Below are 26,048 nucleotides of genomic sequence, written 5' to 3' on the forward strand. Positions count from 1 at the left end.
GTTTGGGACCCGTGGTCCCTGATGACACCTAATGATTTTTCTCCCCTTGTCCATTGCACTCTCTGTCCCACCAGCCACTGTGCTGGTTCTCTGCTCTCCTGGATTAAGTCCCATTGATCTTCCTGACTGGCCCCTGTGTACGATTGTCCTTCAGCTCTCACGCACTCCTATCCTTCAGAGCCTCAGCAGCCACTCTCTGCTCCAAAGCTCTCCTTTACAGATGTGATTATGCAAATAATTTCCAATAAATAGCCACATAAAAAAAATGGCAAACTGGTCCCAGACTACTCGTGAACAGCGAATGAGGCTGAATGTGCCAGATACATCATGTGGCGGGTGCTCTATCCATATGAACAGATGAAAGGCCAGTCAGTGGCCCTCAAAAATATGCCGGGTCAGTCCTGGTTTTTGAATAACCAACACAACTTCTTCTTGTCCGCTGCTACTAACCAGCTGCACACAACAAGTTACTTGCCATGGATTATTCATGCAGCTCCAGCATTGTGCAATCTCTGACACACAGATCTACTGCAGGGAGACGTGTACCCCATGGATCTAGGGCTAGGCAATGACTTACGGGTTTGTTCAGGTCTAGCACTCGCCGGCGAGGGGACTCTGTGCCTAGCTTGTGGCTGGTCAGAAGGAAGTGCCTGCTCACTCGGAGCCAAAGGAAGGCATGTGGAAAATCTGGACGAGCCAGACACCCTGAAGAGTGTACAAATAGGGTTTCACTAGATACCTCAGCTTTCTTTAGCACAGGCTGACAGGTGAATATACACCCATTTCGCTGCTGGTGGGGTTTGTGCTGTGTGCAAACGAGGACTAGAATCATCACTAGTGTCCCAACAATCCCTCTCTAGAGCTGAAATGAGGAGCAGCACACTCCTAACAACCGCTTTGTATTAACAACATGGCAAGAACTAACCGAGGTATTGGGACTCCACCATTCTGGGAAGAACCGGCAGCTGGCGGGACAGTGGGGATCAGGCAGATAGCATATAAGAAGCCTTCTATAAAATAACCCTTGGATGAATGGGTGGTTTAGGTTCCCCAGATGCTGAGCTCCATCCCGCTTCCTCTCAGAACATGACCAGATCACCCCACTTCTGTGTATTCCTTTCTCTCCCTGCTGTTACCGCAACTCTGGGGATGTGATCTAAGACTATTTCCAGCCTGTTTGCAGGGTCTGTGGCTTCTAGGGACCACTCTGCATGGGCTGGAAAGTGGAGTCAGAGCCAAGTGGGACGTGGAAGGAGGGCATTTAGGGAATCACTGTCATGCTATATCCCGATGGGAATCAGGGTTGGTCACCACTGCCCAATGACCCCAGGTGCTGTCTGGAATAACATCACCTAGACAAATTTATTTCTGAAGCAGAGAGCTCAAATCTCCCAGCTCCTCCTCGCTTTCCACTCCAGGGATGCTAAGTTCCAAAAATCACCACCAATACTGTACAGACACATCCTTACACAGCCCTGCCAGCGAGGCCTGCCCCCTGTGATATGGTGTGTAAAAGTGGCTTGTTCTTTAAGGGAAGCTCCTCCCACATTTCAGTTGCTTTTCTGAAAATAATAGGTTCCAGGAAAGGCATTTGCTTTCCCCGGTGCCTGCCTGAAACCCACTCACAGGCATCACAGACTGGGCTGGAGAAGAGAAGGAGCAAAGGTAATGGTGAAAGCGGGACATCGCTTTGGGTAGGCTAAAAAGAGAGAAATGGCTAAAGTGATTGTAAAACTGAAATGCAGAGTGGACAGCTGACAACTGTGAGTTTAACATTCCTGCAGATCTTGGGCAATCAATCACCTCCATTTCATTCCATTATCTGTTTCACATCACTGGGTGTTAATAGGAATCAGAACAAGCTACCACTATATTTATAGAGAGAGTGAACGTGTGTGCGATATTTCTGCCCATAAAGGTGGCCTTGTCTTCTCTAATAAAGTTCTAGGCCATTCTGCTGAAATGCTGTGGTTTCTGGTCACCGACAGCTCTATGCACTGAAGAGGTGTGCTTCTTCTCTGCTGCAGGAGACCATGGTACAGAGAGTGGCAATCATTGGAGCTGGCGTGAGCGGACTGGCCTCCATTAAGTGTTGTCTGGACGAGGGATTGGAGCCCACCTGCTTCGAGAGAAGCGATGACATCGGAGGGCTCTGGAAATTCACAGTAAGTGGGAAGCTCATTGGCGGATGACAAACATTCTGATTTCAGAATATATCTGGTCTTGTCACATCCCAGCTGTCACTCCATTCTGCATACGCCCTATCTTGTATCTTGCTTTCCCTGATGCCTATAGACTGGTTTGCTCTTCAGGACAAGCATCTGTTAATTGTTTAGAACAGATCACTAACTTTTGAGCACCATGTCTTTCTATGGCACTTGCACAGGGTGGTGAAATCTGTGCTAATGGTCACTTTACTAACCACAGTCATAGCCACAGACTGATTTGGAGAAAAGCTGTGCACCCCCAACTTCAGTTTAAGTAGAGGGGAGCTGCGGGTGCTCTGAAAATCAGCCGGTCAGTCCCTGTAAAAGTTCCTTTGTGTTAATCACAAGGTGCTGTGCAACCACGTGTTAGAACAGCCAGAAATATAACTGACCCCGTGGAGGCTCTATTGAGATTTCACTGCTTAAGCAGGGCTGGCCAGAGGGTGGGGCAAGTGGGGCAATTTGCCCCAGGCCCCGGGCTCCGCAGGGGCCATCACGAGAATATAATATTCTATAGTATTGCAGGAAGTAGGGGGGGGTCAGATAGGGGGCAGGGCCAGGCTGTTTGGGAGGCACAGCCTTCCCTACCCTAAAGCTCTTCAGCAGTTTGAGGCTTGCAGAAGAGCCAAGCTGTTAGCTTTTCCATTAGGGCTACCATCCCTTTCACTTCTCAAATGCCAAATTATAGTCTGTATTTAATTTCAGGGTCATAGGGAGATTCGTGTCAGGGGAGGGCAGCTTCATTTAAAATTAGCCACTGGGGGGAGGGATCACATGAGAAGAGCAATATCCTACAGCACCTACCTCCTTCCTGACCCTACCAAGGGAGACCCGCCCCCCTCCCCTGCATTCCCTGAGGCTTCAGAGGGGTTAATTCAGTGGTTCTCAAACTTTTGTCCTGGTGACCCTTTCACATAGCAAACTTCTGAATGCGACTCCCCACCCCTTATAAATTGAAAACACTTTTTTATATATTTAACACTATTATAAATGCTGGAGGCAAAGCGGGGTTTGAGGTGGAGGCTGACAGCTCACGACCCCCAGTGATAACCTCGTGACCCCCTGAGGGGTCCTGACCTCCAGTTTGAGAACCCCTGGATTAATTTAATTTTAGCACCCTGTGTCCATTCACAGCATGTTCTATTTTGAGCATTTCAGTTTTGACAACATAGGCTCATCCCAGATTCTGGAACAAGCTCAAATGCTCAGTTTGTGGAGTATGTACATAAGCTATAGTAAAGAAAAACCCACAGTAACCGTCTCCAGTTTGTGAGGGACCACATGGAGCCAATCTCTAGGAAACAGATAAATGCATGGAGGTTAAGTCCATTAATGGCTATTAGCCAGGATGGGTAAGGAATGGTGTCCCTAGCCTCTATTTGTCAGAGGGTGGAGATGGATGGCAGGGGAGAGATCACTTGATCATTACCTGTTAGCTTCACTCCCTCTGGGGAACCTGATATTGGCCATTGTCTGGGCTGGATGGACCTTTGGTTTGACCCAGTATGGCTGTTCTTATGTTCTAACCTAAATGAACCCAAAGTTATGGAGACAGATATGAGTCAAGGAAGCCAGTAGAGTATCAGAAACCTGGAAAAATCTCGGACTGGATGGGCTCAGGTGTTTGGTCACAAGCCGAGGTGGTTCAAAAGTTTTGAATTTTTTTTAAGCAGACTTTTTTATTGTTTCTTTAAACAATTAAACACAGCAAGCAGCCAATATTTGGCCACACACTTCTGAAACCCCAAACCATATTCAGGTTTTGGCAGACTAATTTCAGCTTTTCAATTAAAAAAACTACAACAAATTTTGAAGGAAAGCAGATATTGTCTGTGATTTTTTTCTGCTTTTTAAAAACCCCTAGTTTTCGATCCAAAAAAAGTTTTGACCACCTACACCTTTTAGCACTAGCTGATTCTGAGAACCAGTGATACCTTGCAAAGAATTTTTCTCAAAACTGGGTTTATGCCAAGATGTGGAAGGTTTATTTTCCCAGGGCCGCCCGTGGGGGGGAGCAAGTGGGGCAATTTGCCCGGGCCCCACAGGGGCCCCCATGAGAATATAGTATTGCAATTTTTTTTATAGAAGGGGCCCCCAAAATTGCTTTGCTCCAGGCCCCCTGAATCCTCTGGGCAGCCCTGGTTTGTCCTGCCTCTCGGCCCTTCTTGAAGGTCTACAAAGCACGTGGCATATCCCGGGTGCTGCCCTAAACAGCAGCTATATGCTGATTTGCACCCACTCTGAGATAGGGTGACCAGATGTCCTGATTTTATAGGGACAGTCCCGATTTTGGGGTCTTTTTCTTATATAGGCAGCTATTACCCCCCACCCCGTCCCAATTTTTCACATTTGTTGTCTGGTCACCCTACTCTGAGAGCTAGGATGACAAAACCACACATGCGTCTTGACTGTGATTCAACGCAGGATTTCAACTCAGGCTTTCAGAGGGACAAGGCTAGTGCCTTAATCTACCTCCCTTTAATATGAATATGAGAGTTTGAAATGTAGAAAATGCAGAAAATTAAGAACATAAGAATGGCCATACAGGGTCAGACCAAAGCTCCATCTAGCCCAGTATCCTGTCTTCCAACAGTGGCCAGTGCCAGGTGCTGCAGAGGGAATGAACAGAACAGGTAATCATCAAGTGATTCATTCCCTGTCAGCCATTCCCAGTTTCTGGCAAACAGAGGCTAGGGACAGCATCCCTGCCCACCCTAGTTAACAGCCATTGATGGACCTATCCTCCATTAACTTATCTAGTTCATTTTTGACCCTGTTATGTGTGGCTATTTGGCTTTGTCTGCTCGTGAAATGCAAAGGTCTAATGCGACCCTATGGAATTAGTGCTAAAAATCCCATTGATTCCAGTGGGTGCAGGCTGTGGCCGGAGTTGGTTAGGATGGTGCAGGGGGAACTAGCTGGGAGCAATAGGATGTAATTTAGAAAAAAAGAGTTGGACTGAACATCCCGACAGATCTATTTTGTTGTGTACTAGTCTCACAGGGGAAGTGGTGCATGTCATGAGATATGGAATCGCTGACTGTCTTCACTGGGAGGCATTTATTAAAGAAAACAGCTACATGTTACTGAAAAACAAACAGGCTTCCACACAGCTTGAGTTCCAGTCTTGTCTCTCCTGTTCGACATGGGGTGGGTTTCCGAGACAGAGCTCCAGCCCAAGCCAGAAAGTCTACGTGGCTATTTTTAGTGCTGTAGCCTAAGCTACGAGATTCTCTGCCATGGGTTTGTTTTATTGTTTGCTGTATAGGTGTACCTAGAGACAGTGAATGGCTGACTATCATACTGCAACCTATTACAGGGCAAGCACTAATCTCCTAGGAGGTTTAAAACTTGACCAAGGCGTTGAGAAATAAAACGGGTGGGAAGAACCTTGCATTGGCAAGATGGGCATAAAACAGAGAGCCCCACTGATACTTCTCTGCTAAGCATTAATTTGATCAGTAGTTAGGAAGTTGCCAGTGACCTAAGGGTTAAAGTAGGCTGTTGCCAATTCATGCTGAGTGTTTAAAGTTACCTGATATGTGTGCATTTGGACTTGTGCTCTGCAAATGGGAATGTGAAGTAAGAAGGGTTATGTAATGAAAACAGAACAAAACACATAGTTCCCTATTAACAGGCAATGAGGTGCAAAAAAGGGAGTTGAACCTTTGTCAACTGCACGCTTCTTAGCTGCATTTTCGTTGCAAATACAGGAGTATCTTTACCTGTTAAGATAAGGAGCTTTATAAACATCTGTCATGGGCCCTGCTTTTATTCACCACACTCAGTGTAACTGATTAAAGAAATACAGGATCCCCCTAAAGTTCCTCTGCTTTGTCTCAGATGCTAACAGATTAATGACTCTTTGCGTGACAGCCTGGCTATTCTTAAGTGACAGGCAGAGAAACCACAACTGTGTTGTTTAAACACAATATCACTGTCAACAAGTTTGAACAAGCGATGGCCAGGAGAACTGCACAGTGAATTGTCTGCCAGATGCAAAGCTTGGGGATTTCGAGACATCTAGACAGACTTATGTGCAGTGCTGGGGAGGAGCCGATGATCATGCTACCTGAAAGAACCAGTGACATAGGGAAAGGTAGGAGAGAGAGCCTGGTGGCCAAATTTAGGATTGAAATCCAGGACCTCCATAGTAGCATTCTCTGAAATGGTTCCAGTTCCACAACCAGGGCCAGTAAAGCAGGCAGAACTGCAGGGTCTCAGTGTATGGATGAGGTGATGGTGCTGGGAGGAGGGATTTAGTTTAATTAGGGAATGGAGAACCTTTTGGGAAAGGAGGAGCCTGTACAGAAAGAATGGGCTCCACCTACACCAGAACAGAACCAGACTGCTGGCATGTAAAATTAAAATGGTCATAGAGGAGTTTTTAAACTAAGGGCTGGGGGAAAGCTGGTGTGGAGGAGCTCATGGTTCAGACAGAGACATCCCTTAGGGGAGGATTTATTAAAGAGGACATAGGTGCCAACTCTGTGGAAAGGGGATTCTCTATATCTTAGTGGAGAGGAGAGGACAAAGTACAGGTAGGAACTGAAGAGCAATAGTCAAATGAAAAAGAGTCCCAGACAATTACACCACAGGAGGGCAGAGAACTAAATACGGACAAGTTTTATGAGTGCTTGTACACAAATGCTAGCAGTCTAAATACTAAAATGGGTGCCTGGTAGTAAATGAGGATATTGATATACTAGGCATCACAGAACCTTGGGGGAACTATGATAATCAATAGGACACAGTACTACCAGCGCACAAATTATATAGGAATGAAGTGTTGGTCGTGCAGGTGGAGGAGTGGCACTGTGTGTGAAAGAAAGCATAAAGTCAAATAGAATAAACATTTTAAGTGAATCAGACTGTACCACAGAATCTCTATGGACAGAAATTCCATGCTTGAATAATAAAGAGTATAGAGAAGGAATGTACTACTGACCACCTGATTAGGATGGTGATTGTGAAATGCTCAGGGACGTTAGAGAGGCTACAAAAACAGAAAATCCAATAATAATGGGGGATTTCAACTATCCCCATATTGACTGGGTACATGTCATCTCAGGACAGGATGCAGAGATAAAATTTCTAAACACCATTAATCACTGCTTCTTGGAGGAGTTAGTCCTAGAATTCACAAGGGGAGAGGCAATTCTTGATTTAGTCCTAAGTGGCACACAGGATCTGGTCCAAGAGGTGAATATAGCTGAACCATTTGGTAATAGTGACCATAATATAATTAAATTTAACATCCTGATAGGGGGAAAATACCAAATAAACCAATCACAGTAGCATTTTACTTCAAAAAGGGGAATTACATAAATATGAGGAGGCAAGTTAAACAGAAATTAAAAGGAACAGTCACAAGAGTGAAAAGCTTGCAAGCTTCATGGAAACTTTTTTAAAACACCAAAAAAGAGGCTCAAACTCAGCAGGGTCACTGGACAATCAAGGTGCATAAGTAGCACTCAAGGAAGACAAGGCCATAATGGAGAAGCTAAATGAATTCTTTGCATCGGTCTTCACTACAGAGGACATGAGGGAGATTCCCATACCTGAGCCAGTCTTTTTAGGTGACAAAGCTGAGGAACTGTCCCAGACTGAGATATCAATAGAGGTGGTTTTGTAACAAATTGATAACTTAAATAATGATAAGTCATCAGGACCAGATGGTATTCACCCAAGAGTTCTGAAGAAACTCATATATGAAATTGCAGAACTACTAACTGTCATGTGTAGCTTATCACTTAGATCAGCCTCTGCACCATATGGCTGGTGGACAGCTAATGTGACACTGATTTTTTAAAAAGGCTCCAGAGGTGATCCTGGCAATTACAGGCCAGTAAGCCTGACTTCAGTACCAAACAAATTGGTTGAAACTATGTAAAGAACAGAATTATCAGACAAATAGATGAACACTACATGATGGGGAAGACTCACCACTGCTTTTGTAGAGAAATCATGCCTCACCAATCTATTAGCATTCTTTGAAGGGATCAACAAACATGTGGACAAGGGTGATCTAGTGGATATAGTGTACTTGGACTTTCAGAAAGTCTTTGTCTAGGTTCCTCACCAAAGGCTCTTAAGCAAAGTAGGCAGTCATGGGTTCAGTAACTGGCTAAAAGATATGAAACAAAGTGTAGGATTAAACGCCCAGTTTTCACAGTGGAGAAAGATAAATAGCAGAGTCCCCCTAGAATCTGTACTGGGACCTGTGCTGTTCAACATATTCATAAATGACCTGGAAAAGGGGGTAAATGGTGAAATGGCAAAATTTGCAGATGTTACAAAATTACTCAAGATAGTTAAGTCCAAACCAGACTGCGAAGGGTTACAAAGGGATCTCACAAAACTGAGTGACTAGGCAAGAAAATGGAAGATAAGAACATAAGAATGGTCATACTGAGTCAGACCAAAGGTCCATCTAGCCCAGTATCCATCTTCTGTCAGTAGCCAATGCCAGGTGCCCCAGAGGGAATGAACAGAACAGGTAATCATCAAGTGATCCATCCCTTGTCGGCCATTCCTAGCTTCTGGCAAACAGAGGCTAGGGACATCATGAATGAAATTCAGTGTTGATAAATTCAGTGTAATGCGCACTGGAAAACAATCTCAATTATACTTACAAAATGCTGGGGTCTAAATTAGTTGCTTCGCAGCCATGGCCACTCTGGCACAATTCAGATCAGACAGAAGTTGGCCGGGGACCAAATGCCATTTCCATTGGAAAGCTCTGGATGTGATGGAATTATTGCAACTTTCGCCCGAGGAGTTTAATGTGCAAGAGTTTAATGAGGAGTTTAAGATCTGGCTTCACAAAGCCCTGGCTGGGATGATTTAGTTGGGGACTGGTCCTGCTTTGAGCAGGAGGTTGGACTAGATGACCTCCTGAGTTCCCTTCCAACCCTGATATTCTATGATTCTATGCAGGACCCCAGGAGGTGGGTTAATGATCATGTGTCCCATGGCAGCTGTGTCCCTAGCCTGTCGGCCATTCCTAGCTTCTGGCAAACAGAGGCCATCACCTCATCCACACACTGAGACCCTGCAGTTCTGCCTGTTTTACTGGCCCTGGTTGTGGAACTGGAACCATTTCAGAGAATGCTACTATGGAGGTCCTGGACTTCAATCCTAAATTTGGCCACCAGGCTCTCTCTCCTACCTTTCCCTATGTCACTGGTTCTTTCATGTAGCATGACCATCGGCTCCTCCCCAGCACTGCACATAAGTCTGTCTAGGTGTCTCAAAATCCCCAAGCTTTGCATCTGGCAGACAATTCACTGTGCAGTTCTCCTGGCCATCGCTTGTTCAAACTTGTTGACAGTGATATTGTGTTTAAACAACACGGTTGTGGTTTCTCTGCCTATCACTTAAGAATAGCCAGGCTGTCACGCAAAGAGTCATTAATCTGTTAGCATCTGAGACAAAGCAGAGGAACTTTAGGGGGATCCTGTATTTCTTTAATCAGTTAAACTGAGTGCGGTGAATAAAAGCAGGGCCCAATCTCAGATGTTTATAAAGCTCCTTATCTCAACAGGTAAAGATACTCCTGTATTTGCAACGAAAATGCAGCTAAGAAGTGTGCAGTTGACAAAGGTTCAACTCCCTTTTTTGCACATCATTGCCTGTTAACAGGGAACTATGTGTTTTGTTCTGTTTTCATTACATAACCCTTCTTACTTCACATTCCCATTTGCAGAGCACAAGTCCAAATGCACACATATCAGGTAACTTTAAACACTCAGCATGAATTGGCAACAGCCTACTTTAACCCTTAGGTCACTGGCAACTTCCTAACTACTGATCAAATTAATGCTTAGCAGAGAAGTATCAGTGGGGCTCTCTGTTTTATGCCCATCTTGCCAATGCAAGGTTCTTCCCACCCGTTTTATTTCTCAACGCCTTGGTCAAGTTTTAAACCTCCTAGGAGATTAGTGCTTGCCCTGTAATAGGTTGCAGTATGATAGTCAGCCATTCACTGTCTCTAGGTACACCTATACAGCAAACAATAAAACAAACCCATGGCAGAGAATCTCGTAGCTTAGGCTACAGCACTAAAAATAGCCACGTAGACTTTCTGGCTTGGGCTGGAGCTCTGTCTCGGAAACCCACCCCATGTCGAACAGGAGAGACAAGACTGGAACTCAAGCTGTGTGGAAGCCTGTTTGTTTTTCAGTAACATGTAGCTGTTTTCTTTAATAAATGCCTCCCAGTGAAGACAGTCAGCGATTCCATATCTCATGACATGCACCACTTCCCCTGTGAGACCAGTACACAACAAAATAGATCTGTCGGGATGTTCAGTCCAACTCTTTTTTTCTAAATTACATCCTATTGCTCCCAGCTAGTTCCCCCTGCACCATCCTAACCAACTCCGGCCACAGCCTGCACCCACTGGAATCAATGGGATTTTTAGCACTAATTTCAATAGGGTCGCATTAGACCTTTGCATTTCACGAGCAGACAAAGCCAAATAGCCACACTTAACAGGGTCAAAAACGAACTAGATAAGTTCATGGAGGATAGGTCCATCAATGGCTGTTAGCCAGGGTGGGCAGGGATGCTGTCCCTAGCCTCTGTTTGCCAGAAGCTGGGAATGGGTGACAGGGAATGAATCACTTGATGATTACCTGTTCTGTTCATTCTCTCTGCAGAACCTGGCACTGGCCACTGTTGGAAGACAGGATACTGGGTTAGATGGAGCTTTGGTCTGACCCTGTATGGCCATTCTTATGTTCTTAATTTTCTGCATTTTCTACATTTCAAACTCTCATATTCGTATTAAAGGGAGGTAGATTAAGGCACTAGCCTTGTCCCTCTGAAAGCCTGAGTTGAAATCCTGCGTCGAATCACAATCAAGACACGTGTGGTTTTGTTATCCTAGCTCTCAGAGTAGGGTGACCAGACAACAAATGTGAAAAATTGGGACGGGGTGGGGGGTAATAGCTGCCTATATAAGAAAAAGACCCCAAAATCGGGACTGTCCCTATAAAATCAGGACATCTGGTCACCCTATCTCAGAGTGGGTGCAAATCAGCATATAGCTGCTGTTTAGGGCAGCACCCGGGATATGCCACGTGCTTTGTAGACCTTCAAGAAGGGCCGAGAGGCAGGACAAAGACAAACAGGAGGAGGTTAGAGGAAGGGGAATGCTATATCGGGATCTTTATCCACATCAGTTAGGTTCACTATTGGCAGCACAGTAAAAGTGGATCTTTAAATAGGGACAGGTGAGGCCTTGTGGATGAGCTCAGAGAGGTTGAACCAGGCATAGGTGGCTGCGAAGAAGGAGGGGATTGTGCAAAAATCTGATGAACAAGCAGACAAGGAGGGGGGTATTGGTGGAACAGATGGGATGGGGAGCCAAATTCCTTGCCCTGCTTTGAGCATTGGTTTTATGTTAGCAGCTCTCTGCAGCAAAGCAACCACAGACCTCCTGAAGATCTGAACTATGGTCTCAGCCAGTAAATGGAGGAGGAGTTGATTACAATAGTCTGCATCTGTTTAGAGTCTTTCATCTGAGGATCTCAAAGTGATCTTAGCTAGCGTAATTTTATTATCCCCCTTTTATAGATGGGGAAACTGAGTCACGGCAGCCTTGTCTCTCTCAGCAGTGAAGTAACTTTCCCAAAATTTCACAGCTGGCCCGTGGCAGAGCTGGGAATATAACTCAAGTCCTGGTTACTGGTCACCTTCCCCAGACAACACTCCCTCCAACTTTGTTTTAAAGAGTATTGATTTGAAGTTATGCATATGTTCTTCCTTTCCTGCCTGTGATAGAATCTGAGAGCCGCTATGAAAGGAGCATAGGATTGGAGAAGGCAACAGCACTTCTGTACATCTATTATATTAAAGCTTGGAGTCGTCTTTCTTGACTGGATTTATTTTTATACCAAACATTTCTGTCCGTCCTTAGTGGGATTTGACTGGTGAATTCTGTACTCTGTAACTACATGGTAAAAACATGGGCCCTGATTCAGCAAAGCACTAAAACACACACTTAATTTTAATCCCATTGAAGATGGGATTTAAGCATCTGCTTAATTTGAAGTACATACTCAAGTCCATCCCTATTCAGCAAAATGTGCTTAAGTGCCTTGTAGAATTGGGGCTTAGGGGTCTGATCCTGCTCCCATTGAAGTCAATGGGAATTTTGACCTTCTAGCATATTTCTCTGTAATTGTGGGATAGCTGACATTTTGACTAGCACACTGGAGTTCAAACCAGGCAGGTATCTCAGGAGCTAAAAGGATGAGTTTCCCCACCTGGAGCTGAAGAGTCACAGCAGACTCGCCCAGATAGAGAGGGGAAGATGGCATGCACACGGAACATGGGTTACAATGGCACGTCTCCAAATAACCCAGTGTTGCTAACCCCAGGTGTTCAAAAATCATAAATCAGGCCTGAAAAGATCACGAGATTGGCATAAAAATCATGATTTTTTTAAAATGGTAAATCTGTGGTTCTTATTACTTGCCTCCAGGGGACACTCAGGTCACATTTTCAAGCTTTTCTCTGCAACCATGGGCTACAGCTTACTCTGTTAAAAAATGAAAGATTGATTGTCATGTCATCACTTGCTTCCAGGAGTGGGGGCTTTAAGATAAACACAAAATGTTGCAAGTTGGCAACACTGGTAGAACACTGTAACTCATCATCAGCTCACGCTTCTCATCTTATGTGTGCAGGAACGCTGGATGAAGCATCCCAGATAAGCTGAGAATTGTGTCTCTGTGGCTAATTCTTTAGTGAGTGAATCTCCACCATGTTACAGCAAGGCTTGCAGCCACCTTCTGCATGGATGTTTTTGCTGTTTTGTTAATTATTATTATTCTCTGTAGGAATGTGCCGAGGAAGGCAGAGCCAGCATTTACCGCTCTGTGTTCACCAACTCCTGCAAAGAAATGATGTGTTTCCCTGACTTCCCTTTCCCTGATGATTTTCCAAATTACATGCACAATTCAAAACTCCAAGAGTACATCAGGATGTATGCCAAGCACTTTGCTCTTTTAAGATATATAAAGTTCAAGGTAAGACTTAGAGCCGCTAAGGCCAGTGCATGGAGGGCTGGAGCCATGGCTTTCCCTACTTCCTGTCCCCGTTAGAAGAGTGACTCCTAGTGGTGGAGTAACTCACTCCCAGCCCCTTACTCCTCTGAGGGCAGAGGCTGGAGTTCTACCCCTACTGACCTCCTTAGATGGGCACCATCAGGACTTAACTGACTAATTCAGAGTAACCAACAAATATAATCAGTCTGTCTGCTGGTAATTCACAAGGGCAAATGGCTCACACTGTGCTTCTCAAAACATCCCCTCTGAGTCTGGCTTCTATGTACATGATGTTTTGGTGGTGGAGTAATTGAATTTTAGACAGGAGACGCACAGGGATTAAATACTAGTTAAGCCTTCCTCCTGTTTATAAAATAAATGTTTCGGTCATCCAAGCAAAACAATCCCCTGTGGCTTAGACGACATCACACAGCGAGAACAGTGAATTAGGTATAGCAAAGAACTGGTCCTTAGCAATCCATTCACGGGCTGAAATTTACCAGAAGCATTAATTGACTGAGTTTTAATAATGAACAAACCTGTGAAAATCAGTCTGCTATTGGGTAAACACATACCAAAAGGCTACATTTGTCCAACTCTGATTCCAAAAGGTCACCCAGCTCAGAGTGGTTATTATTATTTATCTTTATTAGCACCTAGGACCCCAGGCATGGACCAGGACCCCATTGTGCTAGGAGCTGTACAAACAGAACAGAGAGACAGTCTTTGCCCCAAAGAGCCTACCTTCTAAGAATGGTACATCACTGAAAACACGTCGCTGTAACTGACTTCCATCTTTGTAAGGTGTCGCTTTGGCGAAGCAGTAAGAGAACACCAGGCAGGAGAATCAAAATAATTTGGCACATTGTTATTGGGGTCAAGGCCAGTTCATTAGCTCTTACACATGTATTCCAGAATGAAATCCTGGCCCTATTAAAGTCAATGGCAAAACTCTTGTGGACTTTAGTGGAGCCAAGATTTCACCCAGCTCTCTATTGTGAATCCAGTAAGACTGATGACACTTACAAAGCTATCTGCCTGCAGAATCATGTGCCAATGAATACAAACTGATGTGTTTGTTTCTTTTAAGACTATGGTCAGCAGTATAAAAAAACGCCCCGATTTCCCAGTCACCGGACAGTGGGATGTTATTACAAAACGGGACGGGAAGGAGGAGTCAGCTGTATTTGATGCGGTTATGGTTTGTTCGGGGCATCATGTGTATCCAAATTTCCCAGTTGATTGCTTCCCTGGTGAGTTGTGTGTGTTCAGTGCATATATTATAGCAAATACTAGTCAAAACATTTTCATCAGCACATTGGGGAGGTTTTTTAATTGAAAAAACTAAAATTTTGGAAACAAATTCAGTTTTCAAAAACTTCACCAAAACCTGAAAATTTGTACTAATAATGATTTTTTGAAAACAAAATCATTTCAGTTTCCTCTCTTTCATAGGAAATTCAAAACAAAATTGCAGAAAATTGTGTAAAATAATTTTACAATTTCACACAAAAAATATGTTGTATGCCTTGTAGCTGTAGCTGTGTCAGTCCCAAGATATTAGCGAGACAAGGTAGGGGAGGTCATATCTTTTATTGGACCAATTCCTGTTGTGAGAGAGACACTTTCAAGCCTTGCAGACCTGCATAAGAGCTTTGTGTGGCTCGTAAACTTGTCTCTCTCACCCACAGAAGTTAATCCAATACAAGATATCACCTCGCCCACCTTGCCCCCCACAAAAAATAAGCATTTTTCAATTTGTTCTAATTATAGCTTTAAAAACTTTCATAATAACTGTTTAGTTCAGAACTATAAGCAGTATTAAAAACCAAGACCATATAATTGTCAAGTACAATGTTAGCAATTACGGTATATAAACCCTCGCTTTTTGTTTAGAGAAACATTATGCAACGGTATAGTCATCAAATTTTACTATTTGGCAGGGCATTACGAAAGCACAGGATTAATCTCTTTAGAACAACTTGGAGAGGTTGTTTCTGGGGATTTTGTTCTGCCCTTTGTTCATTTTAACCATTCAAATCCTCTCAAATAATCAAGGCCTATTGTCAAATGCAATGTTTTTTTAATGCAAGCAAGTTTTCTCTTGTCTTGAGGTTGGAAGTCTCACCAAAAAATGTCAGCAAAATGTGCAGGGCCAGGTTCTGCTCTCAATGACCTCTGAGTGCTTCTATTATCTGCAATTTCATTGGAGTAACTGGGTTCTTGACGTGGTAATCAACTAAGATGCTGTGGCAGAACCTTTATGCCTGGTGAGGATGCGGATGCTTTGCATTTACATAGTGCTTTCTGTCCAAGCGTCTCAACATTCTTTACCAGTGTGAGTGAATTCAGCCTCACCGTACATGATTTTACAGTTGGGAAGACTGAATCTCAGAGGGGCGATGGGCCTCATTTGCACAACTGCTGAGCACCCACCACTCCATCTGCAACTGCTCAGAACTTCGAAAAACCAGAAAAACTAGACAAGCTGGAAGAGCTGGACACGGAACCAGTGCTACTGGCTTCTTGTCCTGTGCCTTAGATTGTTTCCAAGGCAAAAAAGAACCCCCTTGAACTATCAAATCCTAGGAGGAGTTTGTAGCATGAGTAGTTTGAACCATCCTTTTTGTGACTTGTGAAATGAGCAAATCTGCTGTGGAAATCAGATAGTGACTAAATGCTGAACCCCACAAATTACTGCAAAGGGGTCCAGCCGCAAGTGGGTAAAATCTATCCCTTTAAATATCCAGATGAACTCATTTTACTTTCCACTTTTCCTCAGGGTTACTGAAGTTTAAAGGTAACTACTTCCACAGCCGGGAATACAAGGAACCAGAAAAATTCAAGGGGAAGAGAGTGCTTGTGATTGGACTGGGAAACTCTGGTTCGGACATTGCTGTGGAACTCAGTCACACGGCCTCCCAGGTACAATTCCTTGTCTTGCTGTGGAGTTGCTAGTTCTCATTATTGAGGTACAATAATTGAGGGTTTCAAAGTGGTCTCGTCATGGATTTGGACACCCAATTAATGGGAATAGGCATCCAGGTCTTCTAGGTGACTTTGATGTTCGTACCCTTAAAATAAGCTTAGAATGGTCGCATGCCGGAGTAATACAGTACGTGGCACAAATTGTAATCAAGAGCAGGCCAAGCGCATAGCACTGTAGGTGTCACTCCCGCAATGTAGGCTTCTTTGCAGTATATCTTCCCACCAGTTCTGGGTTGGAACTGGAAAAGTGTGAAGTGGGCCTGATTCACCACTGCTTCACTCCAGTTCTACCCCAATGTAAGAGCAGTGGAGTCCGTGAGATGACACTGGAGTAAAACTGGAGCACTGAAGTGGTGAAGAGGCCTCTACCAGTGATCAGTCTGCTGTAGGGGACTGATTTCTAGAATGGTAATGGCCTCACCCTGCTTTGTCCATTATTTTTTTAGGTTTATCTCAGCTCTAGAAGCGGCTCCTGGGTGATGAGTCGTGTCTGGGACAAAGGCTACCCCTGGGATATGTTGACTGTGACTCGCTTTGAAACCTTTCTCAGGGATACCCTTCCCACCTCCATCAGCGACTGGCTGTACGTGAGGAGGATGAACACGTGGTTTAAGCATGAGAACTACGGCCTGATGCCTTTGAACAGGTAATTTTATGAGATTCTCCCTGCAAAGCATTTGAGGAGGAAGGCAAAGCCTTGCTCATCTTTGAAAAGGCAGCACAGTGTTATCCTGGTTGCACTCTACTGGTAATATCCATGTACTTTCTTCTCATCAGGCAGCAGGTTTATAGCAGATTAGCTTAAAAATAAGAGCTCAGGACAAGTGAATGAAATCTCACGCTTCAGGAGCCATACGAATTGCTTGCAAGAGTAGGAAAGGAATCCTCCGTCCCTTCTAATCCATATGGGCTCAGAGTTATGCAACTGGAGAGGTGCACATGGCTAGTTTGCTATGCTCTCATGCATTGTTGTTAGAGATGGAACTCCAAACTATCAGGGCTAGGTCTGGTCCAGTACAGCAATGTCTTTCCTAAGCCATTAGGGAAACAACTTCTGTCGGTGAGAAAGACCGTTTCGAGCTTACACTGAAGAAGAGCTCTGTGTGTCTCGAAAGCTTATCTCTCTCACCAGCAGAAGTTGGCCCAATAGAAGATATTCCCTCCCCCAACTTTGTCTCCCTAATATCCTAAGACTGACACCGCTACAATTACACTGCATACTTTTTTAAACAACGTCCATTTCTTTGCCTAACACATCACTACCTTTAGTAGGTAATTCAAGGATTAATTTACTTCTGAAACACCCCAAGTGTTGGCAGGGACTTCAGAATGCCAGTGAAGTCCATGTTTGGACTGACTTTGCTTTTAAACCTCATTGCACCATGGGGATGATCTTAGTTTTAGCTCTAGCTGAAAGAATGGGAAACGTGCAGTATTCCATACGTTGTTCAGTATATGGAGATCAGTGGACCCAATCTCATTGTTTAGGGAAGAGTAACTCAAACGCTGGCAACAATAGTTTTTTTTTTCAGCTAGACACAATACCACAGTGATGTTACCGAATCTCAAAAGTGAGTTAGCAGATCTTATTTCAAGGGACAGCTGTAATTATGTGATGTATGCAGTGTTGTTGCAACCATGTGGTCCCAGGATTTGAGAGAGACAAGATGGATGAGAAAATATCATTTATTGGACCAACTTCTATTGGTGAAAAAGACAAGCTTTCGAGCTTACACAGAGCTCTTCTTCAATATGGGAGAGGTCATCAAGAATGTTCACCGGATTACCTTTTCCAGACCAGAAATGCTAGGTGTAGCGCGAAAGCTTCTCTTTTTCACAAGCAGAAAGTGGGTCCAATAAAAGATATTACCTCCCCACCTTGTTTCTCTCATAATTAAATGTCAATTATAATACATATAAAAAGACAGCGTCCAGATTATTAGAACTCAAAGTTGGCCAAATATTGAAAAAAAAATTGTTTTATTCAAATTTTAAATGAATTTGATTTGTCAATATTTCTGTGTTTTGCTTCTCACAAATATTCATTTATCATGTGTATTACAGTAGTACCTAGAAGCCCTAGTTCTGGCCTAGGACCCCATTGTGCTGGGTGCTGTACAAACACAGACCAAACGATGGTCCCTGTCCCACAAAAATGAATTTATTGGTACCAATATTTTTGTAAAGGAAACTTCAAAATTGCATGCAGACCTGTTTGTGGAAACTGGCTTTTACATTCATGTCTATGAGCATGCATGCCAGAAATGCTTATGCCCCAGTTTACCAGGGAATACAAACAATACCATGTGACTTATCTGACCAAATCTGGGTTCGAATAGCAAATTTAGAATACAAACAACTTGTGAAGCACTGTTTCCAATCCAGCCATAGGTTGGGTATTTTTAAAACACAAAAAAATAGTGTTGAATAATTTAAAACGGTAGATTCTGAGGAAATCGTGATCCATTCATGGATATCCCATAAGCAAAAGAAAGATTCTAAATTAATTGTGAATTATTTATTCAGACTTAAAGCGATTACTATGAGAAAGAGGGTTCCTTGAGCTTTAAAGGATAAAAACCTTCATTGCTAAAGTGATCCTGTCTTCAGAAGAGGTACTCCAGCAATACCATGTAAATCAGCTCATGCTTGAGTGCTAGTGTTGGGAGGTAGCAAGCTGGCAAGTACAGGAATTAATACTGTGGAGCACTGGTGATGGGTAACCATAGGCTCAAGGAGAAAGGGTTAATACAGAAACACAGTGATCTCTCTGCTTCTCCTAGCCAGGAGACAGGCAGCACTTTATACTACAGGCCTCTGTGCTTTTCTTTCTTTATAGAACCAGCCGTAAAGAGCCAGTGTTCAATGATGATCTCCCGAGCCGCATCACATGTGGAACAGTGGTGGTGAAACCCAATGTGAAGGAATTCACGGAAACCTCAGCTATATTTCAGGATGGGACTGTGCAGGAAAACGTTGATTTTGTCATCTTTGCAACAGGCTACAGCTACTCCTACCCCTTCATGGAAGACAACGCCATCATCAAATGCAGAGACAACGAGGTCACCTTGTACAAGGGCATCCTTCCTCCTCGACTTGAGAAGCCAACCATGGCTGTCATTGGCCTGGTCCAGTCGCTTGGTGCAATTATTCCAACAACAGATCTCCAAGCTCGCTGGGCTATAAGGGTGTTTAAGGGTAGGTGAAGGGAACTAGGGCAGTGGAGAACTATCCCAGATGAGCTTGCCTGTGAGAATGCAACCTATAGTTCCTTGCAGATTCAAGCTGGGCATCTGGTCCAAAAAGAGAAGCAGGCATACATTTGTACACCTGCAGACCTCATGGGATTTACTAGGCCTGCTCATCCCAGAAGTTGTAGATGAGTGGGAGTACAGCTGGTTTAACTGAGTGCATGGGTGAGGGGCTGGAGGAGTATTTCATTACTCAGGAGATGGAATAAACTAGTGACCTTGTACCTGTTCTTTTCTAGGGCTATATAAGCTTCCCCCAGTGAACGACATGATGGAAGATATTGATGAAAAAATGGGGAAAAAGCTCAAATGGTACGTGCAAGGTGCAGTTCTCAGGTAGCCCTTCGAGCTCTGTGTTCATGAAAAAGGCCACCACTGCCTGTCTTTTCTGTATAAACCCAACATAATGTTATGGTCTGATCTCTTTAATGCATATGCCCTGTCAGATACATTATAATAACTTGCCATCCAATAAGCAAGTGGCTTTCTCCAAGGAGCCACTCTTTTAAACTCCCACTTCGCACCCCAGCACACATCTCAAATATTGTATATAACGTGCTCTCCTCAGCCTGGGAACTTGGTTCTCCCCTGTTTGGCCCACCAAATAAATATAACAGAGGAAAAACTTCTGCAGCACCAGATTCAGGATCATTAAAAACCCTGTGACCTCCTCAACAAGCATTCAGCACCCTACCCTCCCCCGCCCATACCCCATTGTTCTGAACCTCTCTCACTCTGATAGTGTGTAGCTGCCCTCAGAATGGTGGAGAATCCTGTTTACAGGCCTGACCCCCAGTCCTCATTAAAGTAAATAGAAGCATTTCCCTTTACTTCAGCGGGAGTTGTACTGGGTAGATACCTGGTCAGAAAATTTCCAATGGGGCATTTTTCTGTCAGAAAATGTGGATCTGTTAAACTTGAAACATTCTGTGAGAGTGTGTCATTTCTGACAGTCAAAATCCAACCTTATTGGACTGGAACTTTCTGAGTTTTCAATTTTGAAATTACTTTTTGTTTGAAATGTATTTATTTTTATTTTATGTTACATTTTTAATGTTTTTACATTTTTGTGTTATTTTATAAACGACAACAGAAAGCAGAGTCAAAATCAAAATACAACCTTGATCTGAAGCTAAAAATTTTAATTTTGCGGCACATTTTGAAATTTGACTTTTCATTCCAATTCAGAATTAATGATTTTTTCAAAATCATGGAATTCCCTGCAAAATGCAAATTCAGTTCCTGACCAGCAAGGTTAGTTCCAGTCTCGGGGAACAGTCCATTATTATAGGCACCTTCTCAGCAGGGACAAAGTATACAGGCACTCCATAAGTGCACTCATGGAAAGGGTTAAAAACAGAACATAAGAATGGCCATACTGCGTCAGACCAAAGGTCCGTCTGGCCCAGTATCCTGTCAGTGGCCAATGCCAGGTGTTTCAGGGGCAATGAATAGAACAGGGAAATTTATGGAGTGATCCACTCTGAGCTTCTGGCAGTGAGAGGTTTAGGTACACCCAGAACATGGGGTTCCATACCTGGCTGTCTTGGCTATAGCCATTGATGGGCCTATGCTCCAGAAACTTCTCTAATTCTTTTTTGAACCCAGTTATACCTTTGGTCTTCAAGACTTCCCTCTGGTTCTCTGCCCATCATGTGATTTTTTTCAGGGTGGGGCTATAAAAGAAAGGGAAGCTGTCGCAAGAGAACCTACCTAAGTGCAAATGTCCTATCCCCACCCAGCTTGCTGTCAGCTGGAAAGCTGTCAGTTGTTACCAAGTGTTCTCTGTTACTTTGATCCTGTTTTGGAATCTTCTTTCTATTGAGAAAGCTGGCCCTGAGGAAAGGGACTTGAACTGACCTAGCGTTAGGGCTTTATTTGAACTCCCTTGCTGGTGGGGTTGCCAATTTCAGTTGGATGAATTCCTGGAGGTTTTATCACATGACATAATCTTTAATTAAAGATTAATCCCTGGAGACTCCAGGACAATCCTGGAGAGTTGGCAACCCTACCTATCTGCTCACAAGCTTACATCACCTTTAAAATATGAGGTGAGAGAATCACATGATCTATAACAAATGGACAACTGTCACTGGAGTTAACAGAGTGTGGTCTTATTTGTAGTACTCCTGCCAGCCAATGTACTTGCTTTTGCATCCCTTACAAAACCAGATCGTAGTGTTGCCATGGGATGTGTCCTCAGGGCCAGGTATTTGGATCCAAGCAGGCATAGAATAGAAGGAGTTTGGGGCCTCAGGGCCATTTCTAGTGAACAATAGTGCAGAGTACCCTTGTCACACTGGTGTAACACCCTACCTGCACTGGAGGCTGCTGGGGCAAAAGAGCAGTGGAAGAGAGCAAGGCTAGTAGTGAGTGAGGCAGTGCTAGAAGAAGGGATGCAGAAAGTGGGGAGCTAAGTTGCATCATCGGAGGGGCAATGAGGACAGAGCTGAAAGGAAGAAAGTCCAGTTCAGGAAGGGCAAGAAAGACCGAGATCACAGGAAGAGAAGGGAGAGCCACAACAGGGACAGGGCCTAGGAAGAGGCAAGACAGTGGTACACAAGGAAAAGAGGAAAAGTTAAAGGAAGAAAAGTACAGTTAAATGAGGGGAAAGGACTGTGTCTCTAAGTAATCTAAGAAATTATTAGAAAAAGAGTGTTAGAAAACTGTGAGAAAGGTAAGGCAAGAATGAATGTGGGGGAAATAAGCAGCAATAAAAAAAACTCTAATTAAAGGGACACAGACTTAAGAAACAAGGAGGAAGTGAGCTGTAGCACAAGGAAGGAAATAATAATGACTGTAAAACAAAACATCTTAAGGTAGACAAGGTGAAGTGACAGGAATAGTGAAAATGTCTGAGCAAAGGGACTGTAAGCCAGAAAGGAGAGGAGAGAGAATTGTTCAATCAAGAAGCCAACACATTACATCAAGGAGTACATACATGCCTTTATTTAAGCTGAATCTTAGAACAGTGAATAAAGATTGCACAAGAGACTTGCTCAATATGTAACTAAACATCCTAAGATTCTCTTCTCCAAACCCTGGGCTTACAGAGGGTGCAAATAAGAAACTGACCAAGGAACGTACAATGGTGGGGTTTATGTTCTGGTGCATTGTATTTTCTAATTGAAAATTCTGTTATTTCATTAATTATTGCCTATAGCATGAGTTTAATTAAGATAGTAATAGTCAACAGACTGTAGATAACAGTGATTGTTTACTGGAGGTTACGGTGTAAGCCTGAATAGTAGTTCCTGCTAAAACAACTAACTGATTTACTTGTGGTTATTCTCCACTTAACTGATTTCTACATTTCCCCAACTGATTGAGATAAAACATAATCTGACCTCTAGATTGCCTCTGCCTCTCTTTCCTGCTTGGATTCCAAATCCCCCCCATTAGGCCCGTTACACTGGCTGCTTTAGTGACACCTGCAGCACAGAGGCCATGGTTGAGAACAGAATATCTTCTCACCCTTGGAACAGGGCCCACCAGCTCCCAGATAAAGCACACAAGTGAGAGGCTTTTGGGGGCTGGGGGGACACCTACACTGTAGTTGTCCACGCTGCATGTCTTCTGTTAACAAATATAAGGCTTCTCTCTCCAGCGGTATCAGACTGGCCCTTTTCAGATGTAATCCAGTCACAGTCCAATGCTGTATATCAAACACATGAAATCACCCCTTCTGAACAGGTCTCAGAAGTAGCTTATTCAGAGCAGCCCCAGTCCCTGCAACCCTCACTCAGGCAAAACTCTCACTAAGGCAATGAGAAGTAAGATTGCAGTGAGGTAAATGTGTTTTTGCTGCAGTATTTCTGTGCAACAATAGCATACCGCATCACAGCAACAATAGATATACTCCATGGTGTTATCTGTCCCTTCTACCACCATATAGAAGTGCACGGTTAACCTTGTGTCCATTAACCAAATGCCTTTTTTCTATAACAATACTGAGTACAACAATCCTGTACTCAGCAATGTATTATATCTTCTCCCTTCCCACCTTAAGGTATGGGCAGAGCAATACCCTACAGACAGATTATATTTCCTATATGGATGAACTCGCCTCTGCTATTGGTGTGAAGCCCAATTTTCCGCTGCTGTTCCTGACGGATCCAAGGCTGGCCCTGGAAGTGTACTTTGGCCCGTGCAGTCCATACCAGTTTCGTCTGACGGGACCGGGGAAGTGGGATGGAGCCAGAAATGCCATCCTAACCCAGTGGGACCGGACGCTGAAGGCTACAAGGACCCGAGTCGTACATGATTCTCAGAAACATTTCTCCTTCTTGAATTTGCTTAGAATACTTGCCCTCCCTCTTCTTCTTGCTGTTTTTCTGATGTTTAACTAATCATCAGTTTTAAAGCTCTCAACGTGAAGTTAGCGAATAGAAAGGAGAGGAGAGAATCTTATCACTTCACATCAGTTCTGACCTACCGTCTGTGCAGATAGAGATGTTGACAGATAGATAGATAGATATACCACACATGCATGTATAAACTCAATAGGCCACAGCCTCCGCTGTGTAAACTGACATCGCTGCATAGAAGTCAGTGCCAGATGTTCTTTTGGTGTCAATGAGCATAACCTGATTTGTGCTTTTCTGTTTGTATCCTAGGAAATACTGAAAGAACAGACTCATTACAAGGGGAATATTGAGATAAATAAGATGTTATCTCCGTGTTTTCTTAAACCCCAAGCCCTTCACATCTAGAGTATTCAATAGTGTGAAAACTTAGAACTGGTCAAAACACGAAAATTATTTTTCACTGGAAATTGTTTTTTAAAATTGTTTTACGTTTCCCCACTGAAATTTTTGATCTATCGTTGAAAAAACGAAACAAAAAATTTTTCAGTCTTCAAAAACAATTTTTAGTTTCAGTTTTCAGTAAAACCCAATTGTTTTTATGAGAACCTGTTTTGCGGACTTAGACAGTTATACCCCCCTGCCCACCCAAAAAATCAGTTTCAAATTTTTTCTCAAAAAAAATTTTTTCCAACCAAAATAAACATTTTAACCACAGTAAAAATATTTGTGGAAAAAATTGTTTTTGTCAAAAAGCCATTTTTTGTTGAAAAAAATCTTTCAGTGAGAAAATTTCTATTGGGTCTTGTAATAATTCTCTCTAACAGCATGTTCAGCTGCAGCATCTGCCTCTTACCAAACAATCTGAAATGCATACACTACAGAGCTATCAAAATAACTAGCCTAGCTGGAGTGGGGTAAACAAAATATACAGTTTCCTGCTGGCTTTAGAGAGAACTTCTCTGAACTCGTCAGCGAGGGCTTGACATCCAAGTTGTTGCTCTCCACCTTTCCCCAGCCATGATTTAGTAAGAGCCCCCAGAATCTTCTTTTTCGTTTGGATAAATGCAGTGTGACATACTAGTTAGAGCAAGAGACCAGGGTATGTTTACACTGCAGTCAGAGGGGAAACTGTGCTATTTGCATGTGTGTTGGTTTTTATCTGTAAAGCAAGGACTGCTGTCAACTTTGTAAAGTGCTTTGCATTCTTTGTACGAAAGGCACCATATATGTACCAATCAACATTATTATCTGAAGCTGTTCAGTCTAGAACAGGCTCTTGTTAGCTATCCAGTATCTCCTGCTTTTGACTGAATGCTGTGGTCAGATCCTCGCTCACCCAGACAGAAGAGGGAGGTTTATGCCCAGTCATGTTTAAACCAGATGCATGCCCAGATGTTCCGCAGTGGGATTACATTTGTTGTGTCTCTTCTTCCTAGCCTGAGCTAATCACCATGGAGCTCAATGGAAAGACCCACCCACCCCCCATTGACTTCAATGGACATTGGATCAGGCCCCTATTGTACAAGCCACCATTTTAAAAAAAAGTCAATTACAATATTGAAATTAAAATGTATTGGAATCTTTTTACCAGTTTCCTGATTCTCTCTCAGCTAGGAAACAATGAATCATTTATTACGAGGGGTTTATGTAGCTAGCAACTGTAGTATTGTGTAAAGTGAGGGACCAGGATGTCGATTATAGTGATTGGCGTTAGGGCAAAAGGATGATGATTTATACCAAGAGGATGGGATGTACTAAGTGCGCATTGGATGGGAAAACCTCACAGGGTGGTGAGAGATTCAGATAAGCCTCTGGAAGGGTAGAGGCTGGCAACACCATATGCACTAAGGGAAGCAAGAGAAGACTCTGGCCCCAGTTCTGCATTTGGATTCAGTCCAAAGTATTTGGTTTAATTATGTTTCAGGGATTTGATTTTTTAAAACTGTTCGTGGGAAGGGGGCAGAAACACATCTGGAAGTCTAGGTAGTGAATAGCATGATTTCATCTGCAAATTAATAACTTCTCACTTAAACTGCACCTACAGCTATTTTGCAGGTACCAGAAGAGAGCCTAGTAAATTGCACAGTAGAGGTGCCTTAGGGCATGTCTACATGAAAAGGTTATTTCAATATAAGGTAGGTTGTGAATTTAAACCAATGTGGTTATACTGGTATAACTCTGTATGTGGACACTCTTATTCCAGTCTAAAAGAGCCTTTTTTCTAGTTTAGCGTATGTC

The 26,048-nt window shown here is 43.4% G+C and overlaps 1 protein-coding gene across 3 annotated transcripts; it reads left to right on the forward strand.

Annotated features, from left to right (window-relative positions):
* Window positions 1-1,553: 1,553 nt before the first annotated feature.
* Window positions 1,554-25,395, forward strand: LOC123376053 (dimethylaniline monooxygenase [N-oxide-forming] 3-like). 3 transcript variants are annotated; one of them, XM_045027706.1, is made up of 9 exons: window positions 1,554-1,665; window positions 2,028-2,165; window positions 13,058-13,246; window positions 14,355-14,517; window positions 16,047-16,189; window positions 16,699-16,898; window positions 19,092-19,450; window positions 19,743-19,815; window positions 23,513-25,395. In XM_045027706.1, exons 2-9 carry the CDS (start codon window positions 2,034-2,036, stop codon window positions 23,850-23,852), a joined length of 1,599 nt encoding a protein of 532 aa, XP_044883641.1. In that variant the 5' UTR covers window positions 1,554-1,665; window positions 2,028-2,033; the 3' UTR covers window positions 23,853-25,395. The 3 variants fall into 3 exon arrangements, with proteins under 3 accessions (XP_044883641.1, XP_044883642.1, XP_044883643.1); XM_045027707.1 differs by lacking the exon at window positions 1,554-1,665 and having other exon boundaries at window positions 2,010-2,165; XM_045027708.1 differs by lacking the exons at window positions 1,554-1,665; window positions 2,028-2,165 and adding an exon at window positions 10,893-10,934.
* Window positions 25,396-26,048: the final 653 nt, after the last annotated feature.

This window comes from Mauremys mutica, chromosome 8, assembly GCF_020497125.1.
Source record: "Mauremys mutica isolate MM-2020 ecotype Southern chromosome 8, ASM2049712v1, whole genome shotgun sequence".
NCBI classification, from domain to species: Eukaryota; Metazoa; Chordata; order Testudines; family Geoemydidae; genus Mauremys; species Mauremys mutica.